The sequence below is a fragment of the Cariama cristata genome, unplaced genomic scaffold, assembly GCF_000690535.1.
Source record: "Cariama cristata isolate BGI_N322 unplaced genomic scaffold, ASM69053v1 scaffold12512, whole genome shotgun sequence".
NCBI classification, from domain to species: domain Eukaryota; kingdom Metazoa; phylum Chordata; class Aves; order Cariamiformes; family Cariamidae; genus Cariama; species Cariama cristata.
Genome location: NW_009602168.1, coordinates 21,846 through 36,222, shown reverse-complemented (window position 1 = coordinate 36,222; position 14,377 = coordinate 21,846). Strand labels below are relative to the sequence as shown.

The following is a 14,377-nucleotide window of genomic DNA, read 5'->3' as shown; positions in this document are numbered from 1 at the left end:
GAGCATGTGCAGAACAGATTATTGCTAAAATTGAGGAAGTCTTGTGAGTGAGAGCAAGTATAATTGTGGGGGTAAAAAAATGTTCTACCCTGAACCTGACAACAACAGAGCAAAGGAATTAGGAACTCGAAGCAATTTCACATCACTACGTTTACATTGCTTCCCCTGTTTGCTATGAACGTATGTTTGAGTAATGATAGCCGAAAGTAAGCTAATAGTTAAGTCCATAGATCTTTTCAAGGGGGCTACTGTTCAAATAGCAGAGGTAATGCTTCCGTTATCAGTTCGTGCGTTATTAGATCAGAGTCCTTTTTTGGGGTTGTAGAAACCTATAGCTTCAGAACGCATTTTTTCTTCTCGTGAGCTGAATGCAGTTTTTCCAGCTGAACCTTCAGTTTTCTTCACTGCCCCCCCACCCCCACCCCGGGGATTTCTAACATTCTAAAGGACACTTTGAACAGAATTGCTGGTGCTCTGGGTGGATGTGACTGGGTGTTAATTGGTTTTTGAGTTTAGTTTTTAAATTCTTTCTTGTTTTTAGGATGACATCTCAGCCTTTGGAAGAAGACAAGAGGTAACGGAAGTTATGTGGGCTTAGCCTGGGAAGTAGGAACCCCGCGACTGGCTGTGTCCCCTGCTGAGCAGAACAAGACAGCCCTCTGCTGGCTGTACCCACAAACTCTCGTTTTCTAAGCCCCCTGGCATAATTAATTTGAATTCAGAGCATCAGCCTCTTGCTCTCAGCCTCTTCTTACTCTGAAGTTTGTTGCCTTTGTTTCAGATATGAAAAAGTAACTGTCGCCGAGAGTTCATGTTTCTTTTGGTTTTGTTTTGTAGCTGTTTCAGTCTGGTCTAACCTTTATTTTCTGTATGTGCTTTGCCTTTTTCAGTTTGTATGTATACAACTGGCTGGGTAGCTTTTGCTATACTCTTTACAGCAACCATACATTTTACTGTACTTATTTTAACCATAGTTCAAAACCATAAAGTGACTTTAAATATGTATTTAGTGTATCATTTTAGGACCTTCTATCTAATTCTCAAAATTTTTTTTAACCTCGTAGGCTGGTATGCCTTTTATATACTCCATCTTTTGTTTACAAGAGACAAATTCTGTTACTGGCTGAGTCTTTCCCATTGTCTGTGATAGTGTGTTTCATATTAAAAAAAAAAAAAAAGCCAAGTTCTTTTAATCTAAAAATGGTTAATTTCTCAATAGAACCTTTGCGTTTGACCTTTTTCGTTGTCTTGACAAAATGTATTTTCGTTAATACATTTCTCCTTATTCTCCATCTTCTTTTTTTTTTGTATATACTTGGCAGTTCCACAATGCAGTATGTGATTCTTACTTACATGAAACACCTGGGAGTCAAAGTTAAAGAACCTCGGAACCTGGAGCAGAAACGTGGTCGTATTGGTTTCTTGCCAAAGATCAAGGTAGTAGTATTGTGGCCAGAGTGCATTTGTTTAAAGCTGCCCAGCATGGATGCTTCATTAGAATTCAAAATCCACTTTTGCGTGACACATTAGAAGCTGGTATGATGTTACAGTCTTCATTGCTGCCTCAAGAGGATCTGGGATTACTGAGCTGTACAGAAAACCTAACAGTTGAAACTGAGTTCTACATATGTTTGCAGACACATGAATTAGAAATTAGTTGCCACTTTTCTTCCTGTATCTGTATCCTGAATTCTAACTGCTTGTGTTTCACAGTTCTAGCCTTATTAAAACTTTGGATGAGAAATGTTTCATATAAAACAACCTTGAATCACTTGAGGACCTCATTAAGGCTAATCAGGCTATTGGCCTGTATACTTTAGTTTTCTTCTTGAGAAACTTGCCCAAAACCTCATGCTTCATGATGCAGGAAAGCTGCTTTTCCTGCCACCCACACTTTTCCAATTATATAATGAATTTTTCCACCAAAACTCCATCTCTGTGGGTATGTTCAGTCATCCCCCACAGTATGGGGGTGTATCTGGTCACAGTAGCTACTTATTTCATCGGTGTTCCAGCTTCCTTTGAAATGTTAAGACTGTTATGAGAAGTTCTGCACTGACAGTGCAAAAAAGTTAGATCAAGCGTTTACAAGCTTTCTGAAGTGGTAAGATAAGTTGTATTTCTCTCTCCCAGATTAGAGTCTGTATGCTTGTGGAGGTTTGGAGTCACAAGATGTTGTGCCTTAGAGAACCAAAGTGCTACTGGTTGCTGTAAATTGGTCTCTTAGCCTCGGGAGGAGAGTGGTTTCTAGCTCCTGCTAAGTTAAAAACAGGGTGTGTGAGTTTTTGCTTATAGCAGATGTATCTCTTAAGATGCTGTGGCTCCCTACTGCTATCCATGTTACGCACCACCATAGTCTGTTTATAGACTGTCTGCCTGTCATGCTGCAGAATGTTGACCTCTCAATGACTTTTTAGAAATAAAATTCTCTTGTACCAAACTCCTACAGTTTTAAAGAATTAGTCAATGTCTCAGTAAATGACTGAATTTGAAGAAATGAGTGATCTGTTTGATTTGCTTTTCTTTGTTGTATATTAACTGCAGCAAAGTATCAAGAAAGAGAAAGAAGGAGAGGAAAAAGGAAAGAGAAGAGGCTTTCCTAATATTCTGGGTCCACCAAGGAGACCGAGTCGACATGATAGCAGTGCAAGTATGTCAGACAAGGAAAATATATATTCTCTGTTAGTCTGAAAGCCAGATAAAGACTCTGCTGTCTTTTAAAGATCCATGCTAAGAAGACTCAGTAAACTTTCTGGTTTTAAAACATGTTTTTGTAGACACACAAGCCTAATTTTGTCCTGAACTACTTCCTCTCTTCATCGCCGAAAACAGATAAAAGCTCTTTCAGCAATATAATTGCTCTGTGTTTGTTTAGTTGGCAGAGCCATGGAAATGCAGAAGCCTCGCCATCCGAAGCACTTACCTACAGCGTCTTCTGTTAGCCCAGAGCCACCAGATCCTAGCAAGATGCGCCAGAGTGGGTCCTCTAGTGATGGAACAGATGTGCCATACCCACCTGCCAACCCAATGTCTCCTTTGGCAATGGGTCCCTTTTCTTCTCCAGAGGGAAGCAAGGACAGCGAAACAAGTAGGATGATTCTAGCAAAGAGGAATGATTAAAGATTGTGTTGTGAATGGGATATGCAACGCACAATTCTGATGCAACAAACTTGACAAATTAGGAAATGTTTTTATGTTGTTAGATATGATCTTCCTTGCCTTAGTCATCTTTTCTGACTTAGTCTGTGGTTCAAATTAGGAAATCTTATCGTGGCCAGAAATTGTTAGGTGGGTTCTATCACTGTGGCATTGGATCATCTAACAGGAAAAGAAATAGTCTCAGGTGCCTGCTTTTGTAAGCACAAGTCAGTGTCATCTGGAAACATTCGTCACCGAGATTTTTCTTACCAACCTAGGAATTCAGTTCCTCCAGCTCTAAGCTGAAATGAGGCTGTGAATCAAGAGGCTATGAAGAGGCTGTGAAATTCTCTAATGTACTCTAATTTGGTATGGTTCTTGACATTTCATACTTATTCTCTGTTTAGGTTTGAAGCAAACTGGAGAAGCTCCACCTGCTAATGACTGTGTGGATGGCACACCCCGCACACCTAATAATACTTTTGAATTCCCATCTCCTTTGGAAAACTTGCAGGAGGAGGAGGGAGAATCAGAGAGGTAACTATGGTGCCCTTGTGTGAACCTTGGAAGAGAGTCAATGTAACAACGGCTGTGGAAGCTTAGTCCATAAAACTATTAGTGATATCATTTGTATTAAACGGTATTGGTAGAAGTAGGAAAGGCTGGTCTGTGTCTGCCACTGTGGTAGTAGTAGAGAACTGTATATCAGGAGGGAGAGGCTGTGACAGATGGACAAAATGTTCTAGTTAGGAGGTTAGACCCTTACTCTGAAGTTGTGTTGGATGTCTGAGTGGGGTAAAATTCTTGCATAAGCTTCCCTAATAATTTCTTTCGATCTTTGCAGAATGGTTGACATGGGAACGCCAAAGCCTTTTCGCAAGTGAGTGTCCTTGTAAATGTTTGAACTTCACTGAATTTGTTTAGATTTTGAAGTAGAATTCAGTAGTGTACGTTGTTCTGAGCCAGCACAATTATCTGCATGATCTTTCCTTTTCTTAAATAACACATCTGTGGAATGAGACACTTGCATCCGTATGTAGGACAGGTAAAGTGAATCATAGGCAGATAAGCCCTTTGATCTATGAGTGAAGTATAGTACTTGTTGTATCTACTGATTTGAATTGATGGGTTAAGGAGCTGAGATTTCCTTGGGTTTTTTTTATATCTACGTATTGCTGTTAGCTCTGTATCTGCAGATAAATGGAGGAAAGAAATTGTAACTGGCCCTTTCACTGACTTGATATTTGACTTCAAGCAAATTATTTTATCTGTATCATTAAAAGGAGGGTTATGGAAATACTGTAAGAACAGATATTCACTCTTAGTTGTTCTGTAAAATTAGAAAATGTGCCTATAGGTTCAGACATCTAACAGCCTCCAGCTGTTATGGAGCGCATATTCATAATGCTTTACAGCTGATATTGGATGTTTAGATTTTTCTCTTCTTTCTTCCTTATATCCATGCCTAAAATGGGAAGTATCTGACATATTTTTTTCATGTTAGGATGGACAGTGTTGGTTTCGCAGATGTACAAAGTGAAGATGAGCTATATGATTTTGACACAGACGTGGACCCTTCCAACTGGCAGCAGCTTGTGACCCGAGAAGTGTTGATGGGGCTGAAGCCCTATGAAATCAAGCGCCAAGAAGTGATTAATGGTGAGACGGATATTTTTTCCTAGCTCACAAAGCACAGAGTTGAAACCTGTCCTCTGGAGCTCTGAAGTTCTTAAATTTTAAAACTAAGTCTTTCTTCACTGATCTACTCAAAGTAGTGGCCATCTATTACTTCTGGTTTGCAGAGTTCATGTGTGTGAAACTTGTACTTGTTACTGAAAAGTATGCTGACATAAGACTGATCCAGTCCTTAGAGAAGAAATAAACAATAGTAAGTGGTTTGACACTAAAAGGCCAGTTTGCAATATCATGTTCTGCAAAAGAAAGCAAGAGGCACTGCCTAGACCGTTGGAAGGCACATGATGCAAATGGAAAGCTACTACCAAACTTCATCGTCAAAGCTTCATCTCAGTTTCAGGTCTTGCAATCCTGCAGAACACTCTGTGTGGCTACATGAACAGCTAAGAGCTCGCTGTTCGTTTGGGGTAAATTATGAGTTACAAATCAGTTGGCTTCTCTGTTCTTTCAAACGTGGAAATATAGCAGAGCATGGCTCCGTTCTGGAGCAAGCTGGAATGTGGGCCAGCAAGGAAAGTGTTGGTGAGGGAGACATTTGTAAGTTCATACTTGTGACTTCTGTTTGCTTCACATTTGGATCCACATTGCCACACCTCTTTAAGTAGGTGGTTACAATCCTGCTTTCCCCTCTCTTCAGAATTGTTTTACACCGAGAGAGCTCATGTCCGCACACTGAAGGTTCTGCATAATGTCTTCTACCAGCGCGTCACCCGGGAAGGGATCCTGAACTCCAGTGACAAACGGAAAATCTTTTCAAATCTGGAAGATATTCTTGGGCTTCATGGTAAGAGAAGCTGAGGTGCCTTTCAGCTTTGTAATATCAGCTGGAATTCTGGATACAAATATCTGAAAAATTTAAGCAAGTCGCCCTGAAAAAAGAGGCAACCTTGTACAATGCTTCAAATGAAAAAGAATACTACGGTGTTTTTTCTTTTGCACACAGTTTTTCCATTTCTGATTTACAAAGATACCTTGATAAAGAATGCATGTGTCCAGTGTTTCAGATACTTGCTTTTTCTTATCTGTGTACTCAGACTGTCTTGTGCTGATTCATGCTATGATAAAAGGAGTACTACTTTGATGAATGGTCTTTATGGGTCAATGTTCAGAACGTTACAACTGCTGTTGAAGACAATATGAAAACAAATCTGAAAAGATTGTTGTCTTGCAGGTGGATTTGAAGGGCGGTCCTTCCTAATTGTTTAGAGAAAGGACTGTTCAGAATCAGAATTTCGGCTCTGCCGTTGAATAATAACTTGCATAATTTTATGCAGGTGGCTTGAAGTGTGTTCTACATTATTCCTCTGTTTTTAAAAGGGCAGTGATATTAAACCTTAGAAAAGATAAGACTGGAAATGTTCTTGGGGTCATTTGAAGATGGGTGATACAGAAGTGCAAAGGAGTTGTCTAACATTTTCTTAGATATCCTGCTAAATTTATTATGTTGCAGGACACTTTTCTTTTTTTTTAATTTAATTGAAATTACTGCAAATCTAGTCTTTTCCTAGAAGAGCTTTTATTTTAAAATAAATGCTGAAAATTAAGCAAACAATTTGAGTAGTATTAATAAAAGTTACCTTTTTTTTTTTGTTCAGTGGCATTGAACGATCAGATGAAAGCTATCCGAAAAAGGAACGAGACTTCTGTTATTGGCCAAATTGGGGAAGACTTGCTTTCCTGGGTAAAATCCTTACTTTCTTATACTTGAAAATAATGTTTCATAGAGTAACAAACGGAACCAGAGGTTAGTGAAGGTAATTCCCAGCTAATAGGAACTGAGGGTCTTAGTTGTCATTTCTATGAAGCCAACATAGAGCTAGAGAATGAGGGTTGAAGGAAAGCGGGAAGAATTGGTAGGATTTTCCTTTGGCTAGAGGTAAGAGTAATTTAGGGAAGAAAAAATAATTTCCTTACAATGTGTGGGTAGAGTAGAAAAGTAGTTTTGGACATATAAAAGTGAGAGTAGGATTTTGAAAAATGCAATAGCACAATTTATTTCAGTGACACTGAATTACCAGTCTTGTGTTGCCTGTGGTGCAGTTAAAAGATAGTTGAAAATACTGCCTTCCAATCCTAGAATTTACATAGCTGAACCTTTTCAAATTTATAACACTGTTGCAGGCTTCCTTTCTGAGATCCAAATGACAGGAGCAGGAGTGATGTAGGTTCTTTTTAAAAAAAAAAAAAAAATTTCTCTCTCCACAGGATCCCATTCTCCAGAGTGAGTATTTCCAGGAGTTACTGCGCTGCATCACAGGCTGGAGGAATGGGAAGAGTTGCAGTTGCAGTAACAGATTAACCATCTGTCATCTGCAGCACATTTCTCAGCCCTGCTTGCTCATGGCTATCATGGCCCCTAGCCATGTTTTTGTAATATTTTTCTTTAGGAAAAATAAGATGTTATAGTGTGATGTTTAAGCATGGGTGTTCCTGAGAAACACGATGGCATTTGGTCTTGGCTTTGCTGACCAACAGTCTGGTAAATAATCCCTTGTCATTCATTTGTGTGCAGTTTTTTCTGCTCTCCTTATGGCTGACAGTGGAGACATGGCACTGTATCAGCAGTGTGTTTACGGAAAAGATTGGATATGCTAGGGCTGGAGACAGGAGAACTACAGTTTGAAATGTAAAGGAGTTCCTCAGTAGACTGGGAAGACAAGGCCTTAAAAACAGGATGGAAATTACTTCTCATATTTTGTCAGTAATTCCTTTCTTCCCTGGTGAGACCAGTTCTGCTGCGTGGCTATAAGTCTGTTGAAAGTGGCACATGCTGAACTTGAGTCTATCTAAAGTTGACTTTCTTGGCTTTCTGGCACAGTTTAGTGGACCAGCAGAGGAGAAGCTGAAACATGCAACTGCCACTTTCTGCAGTAACCAGCCCTTTGCTCTAGAGGTCATCAAGTCACGGCAGAAGAAGGACTCCCGCTTCCAGACTTTTGTGCAGGTGAATTTTATGCAAGGGTTTGAGTTGCCTGAGGATGTGGCTGGTGGCCAACATAGTGTAATGAATGGTTGTAGATAAAGTTGTTATAATTAATGACATCGTGTCTAACATTGTCTTCAGATTGGGATCATTTCCAGTACTGTATTTATCTCTGCTAATCGTTTCTGGAGGGAGGAGCCTTTAATTCTGGGGAACACAGAATGTCCTGATAGAATGCAGGAAGGCACACACTGTCCCAGGCAGGAGATGACATCTCACTTGAAGTGGCTTTTTCCCAAGGATGAGTATTTCTGTGGGGAAAGCTGCTCACAGTAGTGCAATTTTGATGCATGCCACAGGCAGAAGACAGATGATATATGCCTATTTTGCCTGCCAGGAAAGAGATTTAAATACATGTGGCGTTTGGAGGAGAGAACATTATCTTCATTACCACAGGCTGGGAAGAACTTGGGTAATACAAGGGTTGAGATTATATTGAAAAATGTACTGTAGTTTTGCTATAGCGTGAAATCCTAAACTGAGGTCTTACCTGTATGGCAGTGACTGAGATTGATTGGAGATGGTACCAGGCCCCTGTGAAGTAATGAGGGAAGGAAGTCGCTGCTTTTGTGATGAGCCTTTTCTATATGTAATTGCAAACGGAGAGGGGATGTGTTGTCTGAATGATAGATATTGGCATTTCTTGTCTTGTGTTTAATTACTGGGAAGTAAAGTAATAGATGTTTATGAGATGAATAGGTGTTACACGTTCAGGTAATTACAGTCTTAATAAAAATGACAAATGTAGATATTGTGCTGTTTAAATTTAGGATGCTGAGAGTAATCCACTGTGTCGCCGGTTGCAGCTGAAGGATATCATTCCCACAGAGATGCAGAGGTTGACTAAGTACCCCCTTCTGCTGGATAACATTGCTAAGTACACAGGTAAAGCCTTTCCATTAGGGTTTGTGCATGCATCTCAGCAGGTTTTCTAGGCAAGTGTGATTTCAAAGCATATGTTGAAGAATAGTTCAATTTTATGGGTCGCTGTCTGTTTGTATTGTGACCTCGCTGCTATCTTCCACACTGGAGGGCAGGTAAAAAAAAAAAAAAAAAAAGAAATTTTCCAGTCTTTGTTTCTAAATCAAATTAATTTTCCTTCTTAGAAGAAATTAAAAAAAGGGAATTCAATGTGAAATAAGTGAATGATAGTCTACGTTGGGTTGTAGTGTATGTAGAGTGCAATATAATCATTTAAATGTAGTTTTAAAAAGTTAGGGGAAGGGAATGCTAAAGTTTTGAACATTAAACCAAACCACTCTGCTTATGAAAGTTACTGGTAAAACAACTTGATTTACTCTTAGTTTTTGAAGAAGGAAACGACGAATTCCTGACTGTCTCTTTTCCACCCTCCTGTTCCTAGCCTGTTTCTTAGTTTTACACTGACTATTACTGTTATTAATGTTTTTTAATGATTACGACAAATGGAAGCGAAGAAAATATTTTCTCTGCACCCTTATATTTCTGATTGTGTGAGAGTATGTGATAATGTCAATAGCTAGAATTGCATTCAGAAGAAAAAGAAACAGAGGAAAAAGAGCGGGTATTCTGTAACTCTTCCTTATTGCATGATCTTAGCAACCAAATCTTTAGGAACTTACTGAGAGGAAAGTTGCATTTGTGCTATTGTTTTGAATAGTCATTAGCATGCCTGTTGTTTCTGTAATTTTCCAGGTATCTTTAACTAATTTCTACAATCTTGAAGATGGACATAAGTAGAAAGAATGCCATCACTAAAGATGTTACTTTATTTGTTTCAGTAAATTGGTTTTCAATAATAAATATTCTCTGATAAACATTTTTTTCTTGAATTCAGGACATTAAGATAGCTAAATCGAACTATTAAGAGAACACATTTAAATGAATTCCAATTTCCATGTTAGATGCATTTGAGAGAGAGAAAGAGTAAGATCTTCAATAACAGAAATCCCTAATCATCCATTACTAACATAAAAATGTGAAGAATGAAGAATCTAATAAAAATGTATCAAGTTATTCCATTGCTTAAACAAGCTTGAATAGACATAGGGTGTACTTCTGAGCAAGGAAGAAAAAAGGCAAGTATTATAGAACCTAAGCAAAAATCATGTAGTGTTAGGGCTTATGGCAAATCAATGTGTTTCTTTAAGAAGAGAACAAAAAGTAGATAGTACAAAACAAATTGATTTTATTTTTTTAAGGTCAAGGTTTTCTTGTTACTGACCACGGGTGTTTGCGTTTTTGTTGTGGGTGGGTGGGTTGTGTGTTTGGTTTGGTTTTGTGGGGTTTTTTTGTTAGTGGTTTGTTTTGGTGGTGTTTTGTTTTTTTTTAAATCAGTCCTCAGTACTCTTTATTCAAAATTCCCAATACCTGGGAAAAATGTGCGCTCAGAATGCAGTCTGACCTACAGCCCTGAAGTCTCGTATAAAACAAGCTCCATAGAAAAATCTTGGATGTTATCAATACAACGTCAACTAAGAATTTGAAGCAGACTGAACTTGGAAAGAAGTACTTTCCTACGCAGTAGACACCAACAGAATCTTAATGTAGCTTTCCTTCCTCGTCTGTTGAATCTCTAAAGCACTACAGAACATTTTCATGTTCTTTCAGAGGGTGAAGTTTAGCTAGGATGTGTTACACTGAAAGATATTTCCAGCATAACGTGCGAAAATATGATTAATAATACCACAAAATGCCTTTTCAGGTTTACTAGCAGATACCTGCTGCAATGTAATTTCATTGCTCATAAAAAGTATACTGCATTTACAAGTTCACTCTAATCATAATTAGGAAAGCATGTGATACTCCATTATCCTTGATGTACTTGTTTATTTGCCTAACTAAATTCTTAATGTGGCTTGTGGTAGTGAGAATTGATGGGGTTCACCTGTGTCTGTGTGTGATGAAGTGACATTGGCTGGAAAGATAACTCTTGTTTGCTCTTGCTGTAATGGAAGACTGTTTTTTTATAATCGGGATGCATGAATGTACCCAGTTATACTTTTTCCTAAGCTGCTAAAATAAATACAGGCTATCTGGATGGGAAAAATTATTATCTAGCAATTTTTTTTGATATTTTTCATTATATTTCTTTCTCTGTTTCTCTCTCTTCAAAAATAAATAAATGAAAAGGCTTGGGAGAAATGCAGAAGCCAGTAGTCAGTTACTGAATGTTCGGACTTTGGCTAGCTGGCTGTGTGTGATCTTAAATATCTACTCCAAGACTCTCTTTGTACCATGGTGGAGTCTTAGTAAATTTTCTAGATTTCTCAGAATACTTCTCAGATTGAGGTTTGTGGAGTGAATAGTTGTCACAAGCCCATCAAAAAAGGGAGAGTAACAAATACTGTGCTGTGTATGGTGATAATCAGAAGCTGGTGTCTTGTGCAGGGCAGAATGAATGATCTCCTGTCACAAATCTATTTTTATCATTTCACCTCTAAAATACAGTGCTTTTGCAGATAGGCTATTCTGTGAATTTAAGTTCTCTTGCTCAAATTTGAGGTCAGCAAACTGCACTAGATTTCTGACCTTTTCAACCTTTATTGGAAAGCTTTATTACATTTCCTTTTTCTCTTGTAGAACTGCCTGAAGAGAAAGAGAAAGTGAAGAAAGCAGCAGATCATTGTCGTCAGATCCTTAACCACGTGAACCAGGCTGTCAAAGAGTCTGAGAACAAGCAGGTAGGAGGTGAATGGAGTGAGCATCAAGGGTTGGGGAGTAGATAGTTGAAGGGCAACAAGTTGTCTAAGACACCTAGAGTCTCTGTACTGGTGACTTTCTCTTGTGCTTAAAGATGTTTTGTGGCTTTTGCAAGTATTCCTGTGAGAGGAGGAATCCTGGGTGTTTGGGAATGTGTGGAAGTATTTGTGACTGCCTGTACTCTGATGCTGGTGAGTTTTGCTAATCAAAGTGACCATCTTGATCGCGTTTTCTGCAGCATTTGGAAGATTATCAGCGTCGTCTCGACCTGTCCTACTTGAAGCAGTCTGAGGATCCAATGATGGATGAGTTCAGGGTGAGTGGCAACATTAAAGCAATCTCTGTGTAAATTGTGATTGCAACCCTGTTGTTCAGTTTGTGGCTCTTTCTACTACAGTTTTCTGATGTACAATCAAATGTTCTTTGGAGGTAAATATTTCTGTACAAAAAGTAAAACAATTATTCTCAGAAATTTGAGTTTCACTACCTTCCTGAAGATGTCTGTGGATGTAACAACTTGGTTCTATGCATAGTAGTGTTGATGAAGCTTGTAAGCTCTGTGAAACAAATCTTAATGGTCTGCAAGTTAATGCACTGTATCACATAAGAGATATCTGATGGACGATAAGTCTTGTTATGGATATGTATCTCACATGATCACGTCTTATTTGTGCAGTTGGAACTGTGGTGGCCTCAGAGAGTCATGAGGTGTAGCAATGCAGTTGGCTTTAAAAGAAGAGCTTGTACACAGGCTGATTTGTATAGGAGATCCGCAGGTATAGCCAAATAAACTCTTAACTCCAGTGCTAAAAGTACTGTGTCACTGCCCCTGTAAATTCTTGCAGTTACGTTAGTGAAGCTGGTTACTTGCTGTCAGCTGCTGTTAAATGGAATGGCCAACGCCACATCCTTGGAGCATGGCTAACTTTATGAAGTTTTCATGTTCCAAGTGAATGATGCACACTAATAGGCACTTGCAACTTGAAACAAATTTTTTCTTTCTTACATGTTCCAAATAGGTAGCTTCCACACAAAGATTCTTCCCTCTTTGCTCCTATATCTCTTCCTCATGATTTGATACTTTATCCCCAGTTCTTAAGTTTTACCACTGTCTGTGTCTTGTATAGTTTTTCTGTTGTTTATTTATCATTCGCCTATCTTCCCCAAAGTCAGTGTATATCCGAGAAATTTTTATATGAAGACTTTTCTGTAAAACTGTGTCATGTATCCTTCCACAAATAAACTTGCAAGCATTTAGTTAGGAAATGAGGAACTTACTGGCAGTTATGAAATCTTGCTGTCATTGATTGTAGGCTCTGAGACTTGGAAGGAATGACTTGTGAAAATTGCCACTTCTACTTGCCTGCAGATCTAAATGTCACAAGCGCTGAAATGACTGAAGAATCCATTGACATTATAAAGTCCATCAGATCATTGGAATGATTTGTATATCAGTATATCATTTGTAGGCACACTTGACTTGCAAATTGAGTGCTGAAGCATTGATCAGTTGTAACAACTAGAACTGCAATCTTTATATGGGATATTGGAAAAACTTCTCCTAGAAATCAGATGACATCCTAATGCCTTAGTAGCTTGACTTAGTAGGAAAAGTCTCTATCCTGTAACCCCCAGCATCTGCAAAAGAGCAGTGAAAGAGGAAGAGTGATAACAAACACATCTCACAAGATTTTGGTTTACAAGCATACCCTACTGCTCTGCCTTTCTTTTTCCAGACTGAGTTTAGCTGCTTATCTCCAAACTCGAGTGCTTATCCTAGCCTTCTCTCTGATGTTCCCATGCTTTACCATTACTTGCTTCCACAGGTATTTTATAGTGCTACTTTTTTTCTTTCCCTTGGTGACAGAACTTGGATCTAACAAAGAGAAAAATGCTTCATGAAGGGCCCCTAACTTGGAAGGTTAATCGTGACAAAACTATTGGTGAGTTCTGTTCCATCAACTGACTTAGCTGGATTTGTGTGTGTTTGCTGAAAAGGACAGAAAGAGAAAGCATTTCTGCAGTTTCCAATTATGATTCTTACTGCCACCTACAATAATGCCTGTGTGTTTCTCAGAGCTGATTAGATTATTCTTGTCAATTCTGAAATGTGCTGGAGTATCATTAAGGGCATGCAGGGACACAGCAGTCAGTCATGAGATGATCCAATTCCATCTGTAGCTTTCTGCTGTAGTTTTGATGAAGAAGATTTGCAAGCTTTGCCTTGAATGGCATATCACTGATTACTGCCTCTGCATGAGTAATCAAAAATGCAGCCTTTTTCTTTCTGCAGGGGTGTGATACAAAACTATGAATCTTTAACTCATTCTGGGTTCTTTGCACTCTGTGCAGATCTCTATACGTTGCTTCTGGAGGACATTCTGGTGCTGTTGCAGAAACAAGATGATAAACTGGTACTGAAGTGTCACAGTAAAATCTTGGCATCGACAGCTGACAGTAAACACACCTTCAGTCCTATCATCAAATTGAACACTGTTCTGGTTCGTCAGGTGGCAACAGGTCAGTGTAACCAATTGAAAAACCGAAAGAGGAAGCTAAAAATGAAGATTAGATCAGTTGAGGATAGGTGTTTTTGTCTAGAGTTCCAGAGTAGAACGTGGAAAAATGCGTGGGCTTAATTCTTGGTTGTCCAACATCTTGCTTTGTATGTATGAGCTGTTTAACTTCTTTGCATCAGTAATAGGCATGGTTTAAGTTTTAAATAGACTTCTAAATTAAAGTACTCTGATTGTATTAGATGAAAGGTACTCTAGAAATTATTAGGAAGGAAAAGAAGAACAACACATCTATTTCTAAATTATTTGGGCAGTAATGGCTCTTTTCTTTGAGGACTAATAGACAAATTTCCTGGATAGGGAA

At 38.7% G+C, this 14,377-nt stretch overlaps 1 protein-coding gene across 1 annotated transcript in view; it reads left to right on the top strand.

Moving 5' to 3' along the window:
* Positions 1-14,377, top strand: part of LOC104157343 (rho guanine nucleotide exchange factor 12-like) — a gene marked incomplete at its 5' end in the record, with an annotated part of 22,092 nt that overhangs the window by 85 nt on the left and 7,630 nt on the right. Inside the window, 17 exon segments of the mRNA XM_009694640.1 lie at position 1; positions 4-43; positions 542-574; positions 1,323-1,437; positions 2,545-2,650; positions 2,876-3,088; positions 3,546-3,675; positions 3,983-4,018; positions 4,643-4,797; positions 5,471-5,617; positions 6,429-6,514; positions 7,652-7,777; positions 8,587-8,701; positions 11,378-11,478; positions 11,736-11,813; positions 13,365-13,440; positions 13,850-14,017. The exon segment at position 1 is cut by the window's left edge and continues 85 nt beyond it. Of these exon segments, the coding sequence (XP_009692942.1) occupies position 1; positions 4-43; positions 542-574; positions 1,323-1,437; positions 2,545-2,650; positions 2,876-3,088; positions 3,546-3,675; positions 3,983-4,018; positions 4,643-4,797; positions 5,471-5,617; positions 6,429-6,514; positions 7,652-7,777; positions 8,587-8,701; positions 11,378-11,478; positions 11,736-11,813; positions 13,365-13,440; positions 13,850-14,017 (1,726 nt within the window).